Consider the following 19,560-nt stretch of genomic DNA (forward strand, 5'->3'; position numbering starts at 1 on the left):
AGGCCAGGGTCCACCTTCGAGATGCTGACCAATGGGCTTCAGCAGCCGGGAGATGTGTCCAAAGTGTCCTCTAGGCGCTGTGTCTGCGTGCCCCGCCGTCTCCTCTGCTCAAATGACTGCTTTATAGACGACTTCACCTACTTGGAATTTCCATCCCGTCGCAGAGGCCACGGCCATCTTCGGAACGTGTCCCACTCAGGTCTGGACCCAGGGGTGCTACATTACAACATTTATTTTATAGCATAGAGACGTGTTTTTCAGCCAGTGTGCCGTGGTTCAGCGGTACAACGTGAGAACGTCCCAGATAGCGTAGCACACCTGAGTCTGAAATCAGGAGGGACAAAGTCCGCAGGCAGTCAAGAAATGAGAGGACAGGACTACCGGGAGAAGCGGCCATAAAAGCAGCTCCATGGTCGTAATGTTAGAGCACTTTGAACGCGTCTCCTGGCTGTCTGGATGTGTGGTTGCCAGCGAGTCTCACAAGGCCGGTAAATGGTGGGCACACCTCTGAGGCAGAGAGGGGTGGGCAAAGGGACAAAGCTGTGGACGCTGATCTCAGAGTGGCTTTTTGTTGCAGACTTCTCCGGTGGTCTTGCCCCTTCAGACTGCTGAGCACGTGTTTTGGGTACAATGTGTTTGTGGTGTGAAGACAAGGGGGCACCAGAGAGCCCCAAACCCCAACACAAAAAAAACCAAAGACAGTCCCGGGTTCAAATGAATGGTGCACAAAAAGCACCAAGCACAATTTACTTCTCCTCCAATCACCAGTTGAGTGTTGCACGACTTCCTGCCAGCGGTCCCGTTTATTGAGGTTATTATTCAGGTGCCCGTTGGAAGTACTTCTGGGTTAAATGGAAGTTCCACATGGCAGGGAGTACATCTCCCTGCAGCACCTTCTTGTGGCACCCATGGACCCCAGCAGGGCTGTGCTGATGGACTACAACTCCTAGCATTCCCTCCTGATTCCCAAATGGATGCCGATATTGAGGGCTGCTGCCATCTAGTGATCGGCGGGGGAATAAATACCCCCCTGAGAGACAGTCCTTCCCTGTCCTCTTTTATCCCGACCAGAGAAGGTGCTATGCGCATGTCCAGTCAGGACGTTTGTCCTTGTGTTTGGGGCTCCCCACCAGGGTAAGGAATCATCTTCTTCTCTGGCTGATTAGGGAAGGCTTGTCTGGGTCCGATATCCCTCCCTCTCTCGGCTGGGATGCCTTTCTGTCCAATCTGGGCATCCCATCTGGGTAATGTATCTTCCCGACTCATTGCCAGGATGACCATTTATCCTGCGTGCCACCTACAGTAGTTAGTAGAACAGTGCTGTGCCTGGGGGTGGTTTGGGTTACAAAAAGTATGTTACCTTAGAGAATGGGAAACACTGATAGAGACATTGGCTCTCGGGTTCTCACAGCCCTGAGTTGGGCTGATGGGATGATGGGGTGGAGGAGGAAAAGATCTAACTGGGGCCAAATTACGGAAACAAGCAAAAAAAAATTGGGAGTGGTCTCCCCTTGGCTTTCTCGTATACTCAGATATGGGGATGGATGTTTGAGAAGTAACCCGCAAGACAAGGATTATATTTTTATATTATGTACTTTAAAGAACCATCAACAACAAATCAAATCAAATCAATAATATATTGAAACATCTTCTTCTTTGGCTGGGATGTCCGTCCATCCATTGGGGAAGTCTTCTGGATCCGATTTCCTTTGGCCTCTTGGCCGGGATGCCTTTCTGTCCACTTGGGGGCCCCCCTGTCCAGGTAAGGTATCTTCCCGACTCCTTGCCAGGATGCCCGTCTATCCTGTGTGCCACCTACAGTAGTTAGTAGAACAGTGCTGTGCCTGGGGGTGGTTTGGGTTACAAAAAGTATGCCACCTGAAAGAATGGGAAACACCGGTACAGAGGAGAGCAGGGCACTGTATGTGTTTTCAACAATTTGTTGTATAACTTTGACATCCTTCTGGGTGTGGAAAGCCATTACAAACCCCTCATGTTACACCACCTTAAAGCAGCAGGGGACGTTTGCCTTGAATGATTAAAAATGTCTGCTAGAGCAGGGGCAGCCGGTTGGCATCAGATCTTCACTCCATCATGTAAAGATAACTGTAAGATGTTTCTCTTCAGTGCACTGAAATGTGTTTCGTGTCTGGTGGGCTCCTGCTTGGCATCCATTTCTATTCACGATTCATGAGCAAGCAATGGGTGTAAGTATGGAGAGGCACTGCTGCTCTGCCCTCTTGAATTCCACCTCCAGAATGCTACAGAAACAAACGCACCCGACATTTAATCAGTTGTTCTCCGGCACAAATCTTACGGTTGCCGTGTGGAATATTAAATGGGAAGATTTTCTTTTTTTTTTTTTTTTTGGCAAGTAATCCGCCGGCAGCATAATCGCTTTTTTTTTTTTTTTCATTTATGCCAGTGTCACCACCCAGGAGGGCCAAAAAAGACATTTTGACAGAGCCAACCTCCGACTTGTAATGCAATGAACGAAAAAAAAACTAAAAAAAAAAAAAACAGTGGGAGGCTGGAGGAAGAAATCGTTCTGGGTGTACTGAAAAAACAAAAAAGCAGCTCAGCTCTTCCAGGCTTAGTCGGGTGACTCATCCTTTGGCCAGATTGCTGTCACTTTGTACAGTCAGCACTGCATTTGTGCATTCGATTTGGAGAAAATCTCTCACTACATGACACTCGCGGCCTTGTGGCGCCGTGCTTAGCACAGCTGGCTCGCAGAGTCCGTTTTCCTGGGTGAAAATTCCACTCCCGGTTTCTGGCCATTGTAAGTGTAGAAGGGTCTACGGGAATCCCACCTGGGTTGGTGGAAAATGTGCTACCCAAAAGGAAGGAGTGCAAGAATGGGAAGATCTTAAGATTTTTATCCCATTCAGGAAGATCAATTAATGAACGGACAGCTGATCCCCCCAAATGAGAGATGGCAGTGCTCTGCTGACCGGTTCCCAATTTAGACACACGCAGTGTTGCCTTGGGATTTGTAGTGAGGAAGGGCAACACCCGTTTGGGGACCTTGGGTGCTGCCAGAGGGGCGCTGTGAAGGAGATTATGGGCAACACCTGTGTGACCCAGAAGTGCTCCCATCATGCAATGCTGTGACACCAGAAGTGCTCTCAGGTCCAGGATAAAAGGAAGTGTCACGCATCACTCAGGGAGTTGGAGTTGGAAAGGTAGAGGACAAGGCTTGCCTGGAAGAGACTTGAGGAATTATTATCTTATTGTTGTGTTGAAAGAAGAACCCGTGGAAGGTATTTAGTAAAATAGATACACTTAATTTATACGCTCGACTGTGTTCGTGCACTTGGGTTTGGAGTCAGGGGCTCCGGGGCTCCCCCTTTTGGTCACACTGTGGAGTTTACACACTCTCCTTACCTCCACATTGCACACTGGACATCTCCTACATTCCAAAGAACATGCAGGACCCATCATTTAAATTGGCCTCTTGTGAGTGTGTAGGGTTGCCTCAGCATTGCGTTTGTTCCTGCCTTGTAGCGAATGCAGCCAGCATTTGTTCCGGCTTCTCACAGCCCTGAGTTGGATGATGGGATGATGGGGTGGAGGAGGAAAAGATCTAACAACTGTAGTCAAATTATGGAAGCACACAAAAAAAATCGGGAGTGGTCTCCCTTCGACTTTCTTGTATACTCAGATATGAGGATGGATATTTGAGGAGTAATATTATGTACATTAAAGGACCATCAACAACAAATCAGATCAAATTCATAATATATTGAACAATTATTATAAAAGTAAAGTTGAATAAATCGGACTCTGCAACTGCATGGATAAAAGGTAAAGTGCCACTCCCGGTTAGTGGAAATAGCCCAAAAGTTGATAGAAATCTACGTTTGTACCAAATACTTGTATGCAAAATTTGGTTGACCATAGTGAAAGCGTACTCAAGTTATCGTGTTTGCATACACACATACATACATACACACACACACACACACACACACACGCACACAGACAGACACACATATATACGTAATACCAAAAATGGTAGTTTAGGACTCGGGAGGTCTAAAATGTTGAGATTTATCAAAATCTTGACATTGAATCTTTGGAAGATTCCAATACTTTCCCAATACTTCGTATTTGAGAAAGTCAGGGAGGTGTAAAACATCAAGATTCATCAAACTCTCGAAATCAAATTTTTGGACGATTCCAATACCTTCCCAACGAGAAAGTAAATTGGACTCAAGGAGGTCTAAAAGGTCAAGATTCATCAAAATCTCAAAATGGAATTTTTGGATGATTAGAATACTTTCCCTACGAGAAAGTAAATTGGATTCAAGGAGGTCTTAAATGTTGAAATTCATCAAAATCTCGAAATGGGTTTTTGGAGGATTCCAATACTTTCTCTACGAGAAAGTAAATTGGACTCAGGGAGGTCTTAAATGTTGAAATTCATCAAAATCTCGAAATGGGTTTTTGGAGGATTCCAATACTTTCTCTACGAGAAAGTAAATTGGACTCAGGGAGGTCTAAAATGTCGAGATTCATCAAAATCTCAAAATGGAATTTTTGGATGATTAGAATACTTTCCCTACGAGAAAGTAAATTGGATTCAAGGAGGTCTTAAATGTTGAAATTCATCAAAATCTCGAAATGGGTTTTTGGAGGATTCCAATACTTTCTCTACGAGAAAGTAAATTGGACTCAGGGAGGTCTACAATGTCGAGATTCATCAAAATCTCAAAATGGAATTTTTGGACGATTAGAATACTTTCCCTGCGAGAAAGTAAATTGGATTCAAGGAGGTCTTAAATGTCAAAATTCATCAAAATCTCGAAATGGGGTTTTGGACGATTACAATACTTTCTCGATACTTCGTAAACGAGAAAGTAATAAAAAGATTGCATACGGATTGATCGCTTCAATCTGAAATGTTTGTGGTGACGCTAATAACTCGATAGTCATAATATAGTATTAATATAATATTCTCAAACCCCATTTATTGTGATTAATGTGTATTATCGGTTTCATATGAGAAGGGAATCCTGAAGAAGTTACAATGACAAAATGGAATCCAAAAAAAGAAGATGAAGAGGAGACATGACTGAAGTGTTTAAAATGATAATGAGAATTAGTCCAGTGCATTGGGATGATGACTTTAAAATGAGTTCAGCAAGAACACGGGGACACAGCTGGAAACTTGTGAAGGGTAAATTTCGTACAAATATTCAGAAGACGAGCACAGACACATGGAATAAGTGACCAAGTAGGGTGGTGGACAGGAGGACTTTAAGGTCCTTCAAGACTTGACTTGATGTTCTTTAAGAGGAGTTAAGTGGAAAGGAACGGCAAGCTTAATTGGGCTAAATAGCTCGTCCTCGTCCAGATTGTTGGGGGTAAATTCCATAGAAACGTTAGCAAGTTTTGGTAACACTTTAGGTACTGCAAAAACGCATCTATTGCTCATTTAGGTTATGTAACAAGACCTAAACAGAGACTTCTTTGAGTCTTCATAATGCTTGTAAAACATCAGCAGATGAGTTCTCCATCTCTGTGCAGGGCGGGGTATTGACATGAAGGATTCCCAGGTCTTGTAGTAAATATGTAACATCGAGAGTCTCTGTTGAGCCTCCTCAGACCATCCAAAGTGAAGTTTTGTTAGTTGGTCACGTTGCGGAGATGAAGCACTTGACTGATGCTTTGTAAATGGAAACCCAAGATTTGTAGATTTGTTAACGACTCTTTGCATATGGCACCCTGAACTAAGAATTTTGGTTTAGTGTTTGGAGTTAGATGTCACGGTTTATTGATACTTTTGGTATCAAACTCGGTCTGTTTTTTTTGATTATATCGTATTTACTCGAGTACCATGCAACCTCGTGTAAGATGTGCACCCTAATTTTTACAAAGAAAATCACGAAAAAAATTTTCCCCGTGTACGACGTGTGTTGTGATTGTATAGGAAGAGTTTAGGGCACGTTTTCCACGAAATGCCCTTCGGTTTTTGTTGCATCACGAAAGAGTGAGCGAGCGAGAGAGGGAGAGAGAGCGCGCACGAGAGAGAAAGAGAGAGAGAGAGAGAGAGAGAGAGAGAAAGCGCGAGCGAACGAGAGAGAGTGAGTGAGAGAGCCCAAGCAGAAGAAGTAAACATTACAGAAAAAAATTTCCTCGTGTATGACGCGAGTTTTTAATGCTAATTTTCGGGAAAAAATGTGCACATGGTACACGGGTAAATACGGTATTTAATCTTCTGATGTTTCATTCCAAGAAAAACCTACTCGCTGAATCTTTGGGTGGCAGAACATACAGAAATGTACAAAAATGAATCAACAGCTGTCACAAACAAGGATTATAATACAAAGAAAGCAACAAGAAAGCAGAATTCATGCCCTGGATGATGGACCCCCAAGGCAGCAGTGCTGCTCCAAAGTTGGGAATAAATAGTAGAATTCATAATCTTGAGATAAAACCTCGCAATTCTTAACACTGCAGGTCTTTGACAATGGACAAAAGGCACGATGCTAGAGCACAGTCCCACTTCTTTCTTCTGTCTATCTGTTCCATTAAGTGACTACTGCATGGGTGGCATGACCTGGCAACAGGGCTATATGGGTGGGGTGACTGACAGCAAACGTACCAAGAGAGACCCCACCAAGGGGGCTACCCCTCCGAGACACACACAGCTAAGAAACTGTGGATTCCACGCCTTTCCAACGCTCGACCCTTTTTTATTTGCACTTTCCTGCTTCCTTACTTTTTTTGTTTTTTGACACATAGACGCCGAAAATGTTAAAAGCGTCCCTGCTTTAAATAGCAGCCTGCGTTTTCTTTTGTGTATATGTAAGTTGCTATTTTTTTTTCCCGTTTTCTTTTCTTTTTTTCCGTTCTTCTCCAGTTACTGTGCCTTCCCGACATGATTGGCACATTTTCGATGTAGTTTACCTCATTTTCTGTGAGGCAGAGATCCATGCTTGTGTGACATTTGCTGTTAAAATCATGGAATCATTGCATGCCGCAGGAATACACAATGACTAAACGCTCCATTATTGATATGCTGCAAGCCTCTCTGGAAGGCGTCATGGGAATTTTGTGCTATTTTCCTGACAGATTAGTTTTCATTTTCTATTTTATCTGTTCTAAACCATTGCAGACTATTTTGCTTATAGTCCTTTATAAATGAGAGCGAGTGTCACCTTGAACAATCTTTTTCATATCTTTTCTATTTACTCTGTGCGACTTGGTGGGTTTTTTCACAGCTCTAGCATTGGGGGGGTTCAAGTCCAACCTGGTCTTGTTCGCGGTGGACTTTGCCCCTTCTTCCAGGGTCCGTGGAGATTTTCTCTGCATACTAAGATCCCCTGTCATGTCCCAAAGAGGGACGTGCTCATGTCAGACTGCCATCTCTTATTTTCCCTGCAGTGCTCTGGTGTCCCCTTCCAGAAGTGGCTCCTGCCACCCAGGGCTGTCTTAACAGCATTACAGGCCCCCCAAGGCAAAGCAGTGCACTGGGGCCCCTACTTACATAACCACACACAGGAATAAAAATGTAAATACATATATACTGTAAATTAGCATGGGGCCACCGGGCAACTGCCCAGCGTGCCCATGCGTTAAGACGGCCCTGCTGCCTCCCATCTAATGCTCTGTAGACCCACATTGCCAAAATTGAGTTCGGAAATTGAATGTAAAAAAAAATAAGAATAGTTAAAATGGATGAATTTTGGATGGCATTTCCACAGAATGAGTCCGGATATAAATGCTAACACTTTGCAAGGAAGTTTTATATGTTATTATCTACAGATTTAAAGTAGGGCCGTCCTAATGCTTGGGCACAATGGGCACTAGCCGGGGTCCCTAGGAGCATGGGGGGCCCCACAATGTTTCTCATGCCGATGCTGGTAAGACGGCTCTGGATTTAAGATCCTCTCAGAGAGGAAGGTGACGTACAACATCAAGTGGAGAAGTTTAACTTATTCCATCCCTTAACCAGAAGGTTGACAGGAGATGCCAGCCTTGGAGTAAATGTGTTGATGTCCCTGCAGTTCCTTACCTATCTGGGAGGGCAATGTAACTGAAGAACAGGAGATGATGTATTCAGATCAGTGGCTCGCCTGATATGCTAAGATGGCAGCATACCCAGGCTAGGATTGCCACACGGACACCTGCAGGGCATACTGGGAGTTGTAGTCCCTTGGGGCAGCCCTGTTGAAGTTCGTGGGGATTGCCAGGGGAGCTGCTGGGATTAGTAATCCCTACTTTGTTGGGCTTGTGTTTGACCCGGAAGGGCTTCCTACAGGCTATGCCCGGGCACCAGAAGCACTCCTGGGCCTAAGATAATAGGAGCCACTTGATCTCATCCAGGTGAGTTGGAGTCGGGTGTGGAGGACGAACAAAGAAAGAAAGGATTTTGTGTTGGTGTCTATTAAAAGAAGCCTTTTTGTAAGGTAATTTCTAATAATAAACCTTAAGTTTGCACCTAGTACTCGTGCCTGTGTGGTTGTGTCTGGGATTTGGGGGTGCTGCAGTGCCCCCTGGTGGTCACACTGTATATTTCCTATGGCTTTTAGGCCCTCCAGCTCCCAGTGATTCTCCCATTTTTTCTAAACATTCATAAATCCAAGAAATGTTTCATTTTTTTGTCCACTGCGTTCGGCACCATTGTTTGTCTCCGCTGTCATACTTCCTAATTTAGTCACAAGCACTCGTGATGTATCCTGTAACTCACACATGTGCCCCCTGGTGGTCAGGACGGGAACGTTCTGTCCATCCATCTATCCAAGTTTCCCATTTTCTTGTCTATTGAAGGGTTGGGTGAAAGAAGCTTTTCCCCAGCAGCATCAGGTACAAGTCAAGAAAGAGCCCACCTTGGGAGGGATGCCTACTCATCACAGAGTACCCCCAAAATACACAGCTGTAGAGTTTCAGTGAATAAAGTAAGACAAAGCCCTGTAACACCCCAAAATGCAATTGGGTCAGACGGAAAGAAACGGAACTGCAGCTTTAAGACGTTTGGCTTCTCTTCGAGTGATGAAATGAGCAGCCACCCAGGCGGCCCTGGCAGGAATGTCCCCGCAGGCGCTGGCATCTCCACATTAACATACGGCCCTCAAGGTTGCGGAATGGCGAAAAGCTGATAACGGCTTTTTGTCCGTGAATAGAAAGCAGCTGAATAATATGCAACGTTTAAACTGTATTGGGCTGTGCTAAAAGAAGAAGCCAGTTAAAGGAAGTTTTGTGAATAAAAAATGTTTATTTGCACCCATTTATGTGCCCCCAGTGGTCACTATACATATATATATATATATATAGATATAGATATATTGTGAGGCCCGGGAGCGTACAGCCACCCCAACCCGACACAAACAAGCGGGACACAGGGGTTCACCACACAACACACACTTTTATTCTTCCGTGGGGAAGCGTTTTCCAGTTGCTCCCCACTTCTCAACAGAATACAGAAAATGGCAACAACATTTGCACAGTCCTTCCGCATCCAGTTCTCCAAGCAGGCTTTGTCTTTTCTTCCTCCCGACTCTGGCCATTGAATACTGGCAACTGGCCCCCCTTTTATAGGACGCCCAGAAGGACTCCAGGAGTCCAACGACCTTCTTCCTCTGGCAGCACTTTCCTAGTGTGAAGGAAGTGCTGCCAAACAGGGCCCAGCAAATGCCCAAGTGCCCCTTGGTGGTGGCCACGGGCCCCAGCCAGGTTGAGCTTCTATGCTCCAATCCCGTGGCCCCACTGTAAGCCAAGGGGGACTGCTCTCTTTCGGTCCGGGGGAGAAAATGTCCTGAAAAAGGTTTCTCCCCAACCCCGGTCCTTCCATTGTCAGGGCGTGCCAGCAGGGGCCCTTACTTAAATATATATCTTGTATATAAACGTCTACGCGTGGAAGTGTGTGTGTCTGTCTGTCCGTCCCGGAAGTGAGAGATGGGTTCGGGGTAAGGGGTCCACCTCCAAGGAAACAGAATACTCGCTTAGCCGCTAATAACACAAGTGATGTGAGCACGTCGGCAAAACGAAACCTTCTAGGAGAGAGACGCCAGAGTAGTTCCTTTCAAACACCTGATATCTGTACATTTCATTTATTTTTCTGACAATATCAATAATTTCTAGGACCCCGGGATTTTTATAGCACGGACTTACACAGCAAGTATATATATATATATATATATATATATATATATATATATATATATATATATATATACTGTGGTGGGTTGGCACCCTGCCCGGGATTGGTTCCTGCCTTATGCCCTGTGTTGGCTGGGATTGGCTCCAGCAGACCCCCGTGACCCTGTGTTCGGATTCAGCGGGTTGAATAATGGCTGGATATATATATATATATATATATATATATATATATACTGTATATATATTGTTTGCATGTTCTCCCCGTGTCTGTGTGGGTTTCCTCCCACAGTCCAAAGACATGCAGGTTAGTTGCATTGGTGATGCTAAATTGTCTCTAGTGTGTGCTTGGTGTGTGGGTGTGCCCTACGGTGGGCTGGCTCCCGTCCCAGTGTTTGTTTCCTGCCTTGCGCCCTGTGTTGGCTGGGATTGGCTCCGGCAGACCCCTGTGACCATGTAGTTAGGATATAGCGGGTTGGATGATGGATAGATGGGTGGATGGATGTGGAGGCTGGGATGCCCTAAGTGGAGAAGGATTAGGGAAATGCAGCTACTGTGGGACTCTGCCTCTCCCAAGACACCAGATGGCGAGTTCCCTGCAGCATAGTGGTGCCCTGGGTTCCCGCAGGGCATCATGGAATCAGTAGTTCAGCATCAAAGCCCTGCTGGGTACCGTGGGTGCCGCCTGAAGTCACTGCAGGAAGATCTGGGGATTTGTAGTTCCCATATAGCCTGGAAATACTCCCAAGTCACGGGGTCGGAACCCCCAAAGTACTTCCAGGCTGAAGAAAAACTCAAGTCCTCTATCTGACTCGGAAGTGCTGGCATGTCTAGGGGATGGAAGAATGGAAGCACATCCGGGTCAAGGACTATATAAAGGACGACTGAAGACCCAGCAAGCAAGCCGGAGTTTGGAGGTAGTGGACAGAGCTTTCTGGGAGGAGTGGAGGAGAGATTTGTGTTTATTATTGTTGTATTGCCTGTGAATGGTGGCGGAGGTGCTTTGGGGCACTACAGACCAGAAGGAAAGAATTAAAAACCTTCTTGGTGATTTTACCCTGTGTTGAGTGCGTCTGTCTGTTGGGTTGAAAGGGCCACAGTGCCCACAAAGCATCTTACAATATATAGATAGATAGAGCGCATAGTTGGCAGGATTCCATAGATAGATAGATAGATAGATAGATAGACAGACAGACAGATAGATAGATAGATAGATAGATAGATAGATAGATAGATAGATAGATAGATAGATAGATAGATAGATAGATAGATAGATAGATAGATAGATAGATAGCATTGTTGGCAGGATTAGATAGATAGATAGATACTTTATTAATCCCCAAGGGGAAATTCACACATATATACACTAGCCATGTATTAGTGAAAAAGGACAGTGCGGAGGGCCCCTGCCTGACTCCCCACTCCTGACGTCACGCTTGAAACTGCCCTCGGCCCACAGCCTCTGTCTCGGATTAGCAAGAATATATCACTCCTGCAAGTGAACTACAAACTGTGCGAGGCCTAGGGCTGACCAACCCCACGCGGGGCCGGTTACGTCAAACACTGTTACCGGTGAGTGTGAACTGTATAAATTTGTGCACAAATTTAATAAAAATAATGTTAACATACACCGGATTTTCTCATTACAGTATTCCGTTACATTTTTGCAAGATAACAAGCGGACTTTATCAAAATATAACTGGAGAATATAACCTGACAAATCTGCTCGCACGGGACACGCGGACCTCAACAGTGGGACCCCCTTAGACGCGGCGCCTGGGACGGTCGCCCCACTTGCCACCCCAAATGCCGCTCTTGCTTAGCGCGATGAGAGAAGTCACAAAATCAACCGGAATGTGCAAGCAAGTTATAGAAAAAAACCCGGCCTAAATCCGTGAAGTAGTTCTATCGTTCGCTAGCTAAGCGGAGGTAAGGTACACGCCACGAGGCTGGCTTGTGAGTGTGGAGGGCCCAGCCCCCCTCTGCGCAGCCCAATGAGTCTCTCTCGGATTCGCGTGAATAAATCGGTACCGCGAGTGAACTATGATACTTGGCGCGATGAGAAAAGTCGCAAATTATAGAAAAAAAAAAACGATCTAAATCTGTTAAGCAGTTCTCTTGTGAAAAGAGAAAACAGACATATAGACAGACAGATGTTGTATTTTATATATATATATATATATATATATATATATATATATATATATATATATATATATATCTATAATAATAAAAGGCAAAGCCCTCACTGACTGAATCACTCACTCACTGACTCACTCATCACTAATTCTCCAACTTCCCGTGTAGGTGGAAGGCTGAAATTTGGCAGGCTCATTCCTTACAGCTTACTTACAAAAGTTAGGCAGGTTTCATTTCGAAATTCAAAGCGTAATGGTCATAACTGGAACATATTTTTTGTCCATACACTGTAATGGAGGAGGCGGAGTCACGTATTGCGTCATCACGCCTCCTACGTAATCACGTGAACTAAAAACAAGGAAGAGATTTACAGCACGAGTCACACGCGGGAACGAAGGTAAATGACGTTAATTTTTGACTGTCTTTTAATACTGTGTAAGCATACATATTAACACATGTGCAATTAAACGTGTGCATTTACGGGGTGATTTCTCAGGCTTAAAAGCTCGCCTTTTACTAAAAAGGTAAATGCAAAACTATTTTCAATCAGTTTATTGAAATGCTCCCGTTAAGGATTGCAATAACATATTCGCGAGATAAAAGAACGAAGTAGGGGGAAATGGAGGAACAGCCGCAAACAGCGAAGAGCAAAAAATTAATTAAACAATTGAGAACGGAGCGAGTTAAGCATACAAGCATGTTCATAAGGGAAACAAAGCACGGTGTAAAACGTAAGTTTAAATTAAGTTTATAGAAACGCTCCCGCTGCGGATTGCAATAACATATTCGCGAGATAAAAGTTTAATGAGAAGACACGAGGTATAAACGAACCACACGCCGTGGCGCAATGTTAGGGGCAACAGTTTCAACCATTCTATGATCTGCTTCTCGCAACTGACAGACGGCACATGGCGGATGTTAGCCGACTTGCTGACCGCAATGTTAGGGGCTTCAAGTATGGCGCTGACGCCACATCTCAGTGCCAACACTTTGCAGACTGTACTTAAAAGACACGCCCTCCTCAGTGGACAGTTAAAAACACCAATCAAACTAACGATGACATCAAGTATTACCCAATCAAAAGTAGGAAAGGAGGCATCTTCATAAAATGCGTGTGGGATGATTTGCATGAGACGCTGCTTTAAAAAAAAAATGATAAAAAAAATACGGGATAAATCCTGTCCAGTATTGATTCAAAACGGGACGCGCAATTTCATTCTCAAACGCGGCACGATTCCGTATTTTAAAGGACGGGTGGCAACCCTACAGTGCCAGGTAACCACCCATACAATCAGATTGTGATTCAGACTAGGAATGCAATGAATGTAATTACCCCGATCTACATACAAGGCGAAAGTCTTGCAACATTCAAAGATGATGGTTTGGGATAATTAGTACTTATTAAGTACACCATGGCACATAAAAGAGCTTATAAAGCCTTGAACCGAAAAAAGCAAGATCTCAGAGATCGTAAAAAAAAAAAGGAGGTAATGTCGTTTTACTCGCTGTACATTTTAGTCAAACATTACCAGTTATTCCACGAGGGAGACCAGCAGATGAACTCAACGCGTGTTTAAAATCCATGCTTCTCCCACGGTCGGTTATATGTCGCGTGTTCTCGGGTAGGTACACCAAAAAATGTATACATTTAAGCATGTAATGGGCAAACAAAAAATGAGGTATACCAGAAGGCACTGCAGTAGTACTCAATGTAACTTTACTTCTTAAATGTTAATGTTTTACTGTTTAATAATTTATACGCTTCTTATATATTGTTCAAATTCTTTTATCAAAATACCACTGACAGCGCAATGCACGATAACATGGAGTGAATACACCATACGCATCTGCCCACGGCCGCCCTGGTGTGCGCAGATAGGAGTTGATTCTAAAATAAAATAAACATAAAAAGAGTAATACAATCATCACCCATAAAGCGGATAGCAGACGTGACGTATTATATGTGTACCAGATTTCAAGTCAATAGGTGAAACGGTTTGCAAGCTACAGGTGATTTAAAATCCTGGACAGACCAACGAAAAGCCACGGTAGCAAATTATAGAAGAAGATTTTACTGTTTAATAATTTATATTTATATGAAATGTGCTTCTTATATATTACTTCATATTCTCATATGATAATGATGTTAATGTTGTTTATATTGATTTCTATGTTATTGTAAGTGCATCTATGTGTGTATATGTATGTATGTATGTGTACATATATATATATATATATATATATATATATATATATATGAAAAATATATGTGTATATGTATATATAATATATCTGTATATGTGTGTATATGTGTGTGTATATGTGTATATGTATATATATATGACAGCAACACTCATAACAATGACAACACAATTACATTGACAATCATGTTACGTTATTTTTAAAATGTTTCCTTTACTTTTTCATAACCTCTTTAACACACTACTTCTCCGCTGCGAAGCGCGGGTATTTTGCTAGTAATTATATATATACGTACAGCGCATCCGGAAAGTATTCCCAGCGCTTCATCACTTTTTCCACATTTTGTTATGTCACAGCCTTATTCCAAAATGGATTAAATTCATTTTTTTCCCCAGAATTCTACACACAACACCCCATAATGACAACGTGAAAAAAGTTTACTTGAGGTTTTTGCAAATTTATTAAAAATAAAAAAATTGAGAAAGCACATGTCCATAAGTATTCACAGCCTTTGCCGTGAAGCTCGAAATTGAGCTCAGGTGCCTCCTGTTTCCCCTGATCATCCTTGAGATGTTTCTGCAGCTTCATTGGAGTCCACCTGTGGTAAATTCAGTTGACTGGACCTGATTTGGAAAGGCACACACCTGTCTATAGAAGGTCCCACAGTTGACAGTTCATGTCAGAGCACAAACCAAGCATGAAGTCAAAGGAATTGTCTGTAGACTTCCGAGACAGGATTGTCTCAAGGCACAAATCTGGGGAAGGTTACAGAAAAATTTCTGCTGTTTTGAAAGTCCCAATGAGCACAGTGGCCTCCATCATCTGTAAGTGGAAGAAGTTCGAAACCACCAGGACTCTTCCTAGAGCTTGCCGGCCATCTGAGCGATCAGGGGAGAAGGGCCTTAGTCAGGGAGGTGACCAAGAACCCGATGGTCACTCTGTCAGAGCTCCAGAGGTCCTCTGTGGAGAGAGGAGAATCTTCCAGAAGGACAACCATCTCTGCTGCAATCCACCAATCAGGCCTGTATGGTAGAGTGGCCAGACGGAAGCCACTCCTTAGTAAAAGGCACATGGCAACCCGCCTGGAGTTTGCCAAAAGGCACCTGAAGGACTCTCAGACCATGAGACCATGTCTGATGAGACAAAGATTGAACTCTTTGGTGTGAATGCCAGGCGTCACGTTTGGAGGAAACCTGGCACCGCTCATCACCAGACCAATACCATCCCTACAGTGAAGCATGGTGGTGGCAGCATCATGCTGTGGGGAATGGGAGACTAGTCAGGATAAAGGGAAAGATGACTGCAGCAATATACAGAGACACCCTGGATGAAAACCTGCTCCAGAGCGCTCTTGACCTCAGACTGGGGCGACGGTTCATCTTTCAGCAGGACAACGACCCTAAGCACACAGCCAAGATATCAAAGGAGTGGCTTCAGGACAACTCTGTGAATGTCCTTGAGTGGCCCAGCCAGAGCCCAGACTTGAATCTGATTGAACATCTCTGGAGAGATCTTAAAATGGCTGTGCACCAACGCTTCCCATCCAACCTGATGGAGCTTGAGAGATGCTGCAAAGAGGAATGGGCGAAACTGGCCAAAGATAGGTGTGCCAAGCTTGTGGCATCATATTCAACAAGACTTGAGGCTGGAATTGCTGCCAAAGGGGCATCGACAAAGTATTGAGCAAAGGCTGTGAATACTTATGGACATGGGATTTCTCAGTTTTTTTATTTTTAATAAATTTGCAAAAATCTCAAGTAAACTTTTTTCACGTTGTCATTATGGGGTGTTGTGTGCAGAATTCTGAGGAAAAAAATGAATTGAATCCATTTTGGAATAAGGCTGTAACATAACAAAATGTGGAAAAAGTGATGTGCTGTGAATACTTTCTGGATGCACTGTATATATTTATATTAATTGCATTCGTAGTCTGAGTCCTGACCTGAATTCTGTGGGTGGTTAACTACCAGGTAACGCTTGTGCTTGTTCTGCCATTTGGCCCAAAAATGAGGGTGAAACATGTGTCGCGTACTCTTTGCATTATTTGAAAGTAAACTATGCAATATATATTTATATATACATATATATACATGTATGTATATATATATATATATATATATATATATATATATATATATATATATATATATATATATATATATATATATATATATATATTGTGGCGGACGGTCGGAGCCCATGCCCAGCTGGGACACCTCTTCTAAATATGGTCCCTGGATAGCAGTGGTGCCTCGGACACCTGCAGGGCTCCATGGGAGATGGAGTTCTCTTCGGCCCTCTTGGGGTCCGGGGGTGCCACCAGGGGGCGCTGCAGTAGATCCTGAGCCTGTGTGGGCGGTTCTTCCACCACACCCAGAAGTGCAGCTGGAAACGAGCAATGAAGCACTAATCTTGCCTTATAAAAGGAGCCAGCAGCCACTACTCCGGGAGCCAGAATCGGGAGGAGGGAGATGAAGTTTGCCAGGAGGAGTGCTGGAGGAGAAAGAAAGAAAGAGAAAAGAATTGTGTTTTGGTGTTTGGGACCGTGTTGTTGTGCTTGTGGGAACGGGGAAGACATTTCCACAAGGAGGAAAAATAAAATAAAAGACCTATGTGCTTTGACCCTGTGTCCTACGTCTATCTGTGTCAGGGCTGGCCACTACAAAATATACAGTGTGTATATATAGATATATATATATATATATATATATATATATATATATATATATATATATATATAATATACACCCACTATATATATAGAATGTGTGTGTGAGTCTGAGTGTGTTTATTTTTGTATTCATTGTTGGGATGCAGGAAGAGCCCACTTGCCAGTTTCCCCTTCTCGACTGTTTGCTTTGCCCACTTCACCCGCGTCCCCCCCCAAAACCACATGAATGAGCTCCATCACTGAAGAGTTTTGAAGAAGTCAACTCCCATCCATTGAGAGATCAAATTGCCTCATTCATGGGTGTTACAAAAGGCAAACTGTCGCTGCTCCGGCGTGTGTTTGCACACACTGCTGATTTGTTCTGAAAGGCCTTTAATGGCCAACACGATGAATTAAGAAAGAGGACGGCAGAAGCAGAGCATTCAGTGCGCTGCACCTGTTCCAAGTCTTTTTTTTCAGTAGATGAATTCCTTTTTATTTATTTATATTTCCTCTCCATGTTCATCATTAAATAGACGTTTTTGTTTGTGGTAATTCTTTTGAATTTCACATAAAGGTCAGTGTATGGTGGTGAAAAACAAATCTGAAGGTATTTTGTGTTTTGTTTTTATTTTTTGTCTGAAAAGGTAAGAGCAAGCAGTGTCTGACTAGCGGGGCAGGTGTCAGGCGTTTGGTGTTTTGTTCAGAACTCTTTTAAGGACTCGGTGTCACAACTCCATTGTGTCTGTCATTGTCCTTCCTTTTCAAGCGTTTTTCTCTCGTGTTTTTCTTATTTCAGGTTTTTCTGGATTTTCCAACATGTTTGGAAAGAAAAAGAAAAAGATAGAAATTTCAGCCCCCTCCAATTTTGAGCACCGAGTTCACACTGGATTTGACCATCGGGAGCAGAAGTTCACTGGCCTTCCCCAGCAATGGCAAAGCTTATTGGCGGACACGGCCAACAGACCAAAGCCAATGGTAGACCCGTCGTACATCACTCCGATTCAGCTGGCGCCAATGAAGGTATCACCTTACTCTCTCTTGGATTTGAAGAAGTTTAGAATTTGGTAGCACACTGGCACAGAAATTTACACTGCTGCCTCACATGCTTCCCAAGTCACGCGGTCACTGTCTGTGGGCACTTCACACATGTCGTGGTGGCCCTGTGGGCTTAACTCCCCTTTATCTGGGGTCTCTCAAACACCTGCCTGTTAGGCGAACTTTGAGTCAGTGTGGGTAAGGGATCTCAGTCACTGCAGGTGGCTTGTGGCCTCGTGCACAGTGAAGATGGCATGGGCTGTGGCCTGCCGTGACGTGAATTGTGGGGAAATGAACAAAAGTCACGGAAATGGAAATGATGAGTCAGGCTGAGCAGGGCAAGGCTGTACTTGAAACCAAGTGTAAGTCCTTATAATTAGCTATTATTATTATTATTATTATTATTACATCTCATTTTCTAAGTTCACTTTATGTTGAAAAGGGACACGGGGAGCTGGGGCTGAACCCAGCAGGCATACGACGCTAGGCAGGAGTAATCCCTGTAGAGGGCGCCAGTCAATCACAGGGTGTATTATTATTATTATTATTATTTATTTTTTTAAATGGTCATGCAATAAATTTAAAAAATGTTTAGGTGGCATGTACTGTATTTCAGTTACATATGGATTGACAGTTTATATTAAATATATCTGTGTACTTTAAAGCCAAATGTTAGCTTAAGTCTACTAAGAACTTAAAATTAATGAATCTAAATGAAATGTGAAATGAGGAAAAAGCATTTCAAAATTATTAAACAAAAAAATAATTATGAATAATGGCTACCTTGTACTGAATAGTAATAATAATAATAATAATAGTAATAAGAGTAATAATTCCAAAAATTATTGATATTAATGTTTCTTTCATTTCTTGTAGTAGTGAGCAAAGTAATGATTGCTATAATAATAATAATAATAATAATAATAATAATAATAATAATAATAATAATAATAATTAGAATAAATAATTTTATTTTTGTCTGCCCTTTGTTTTATTGTTATACATATATATATATTGTTTGTTTGGCCTTATATATTGTATAGTAATGAGTCATTTAATAATAATAATAATAATAATAATTCAATTAAATGAAAATACATTCAAATTTTCAGCATTTGTATGATTGTTTCTTTCATTTGATTTTATTATACTTTGAATTGATTTTATACAGTGAATCTAACATTAATGAATGATATGTCATTATTATGCTTAATGTGATGAATAACAATAACAACAATAATAATAATAATAATAATAATAATAATAATAATAATAATAATAATAATAATAATTAGAATAAATAATTTTATTTTTGTCTGCCCTTTGTTTTATTGTTATACATATATATATATTGTTTGTTTGGCCTTATATATTGTATAGTAATGAGTCATTTAATAATAATAATAATAATAATAATTCAATTAAAT

The 19,560-nt window shown here is 42.6% G+C and overlaps 1 protein-coding gene across 3 annotated transcripts in view; it reads left to right on the forward strand.

The window, feature by feature from the left end:
* Positions 1-19,560, forward strand: part of pak5 (p21 protein (Cdc42/Rac)-activated kinase 5) — a 150,903-nt gene that overhangs the window by 57,353 nt on the left and 73,990 nt on the right. For all 3 annotated transcript variants that reach the window (XM_028820713.2, XM_028820714.2, XM_051919501.1), the window contains exon 2: positions 17,895-18,118. In XM_028820713.2, the coding sequence (XP_028676546.1) occupies positions 17,915-18,118 (204 nt within the window). In that variant the 5' untranslated portion in view covers positions 17,895-17,914. The remainder of the gene's footprint in view (positions 1-17,894; positions 18,119-19,560) is intronic.

This window comes from Erpetoichthys calabaricus, chromosome 15 (genome assembly GCF_900747795.2).
Source record: "Erpetoichthys calabaricus chromosome 15, fErpCal1.3, whole genome shotgun sequence".
NCBI classification, from domain to species: domain Eukaryota; kingdom Metazoa; phylum Chordata; class Cladistia; order Polypteriformes; family Polypteridae; genus Erpetoichthys; species Erpetoichthys calabaricus.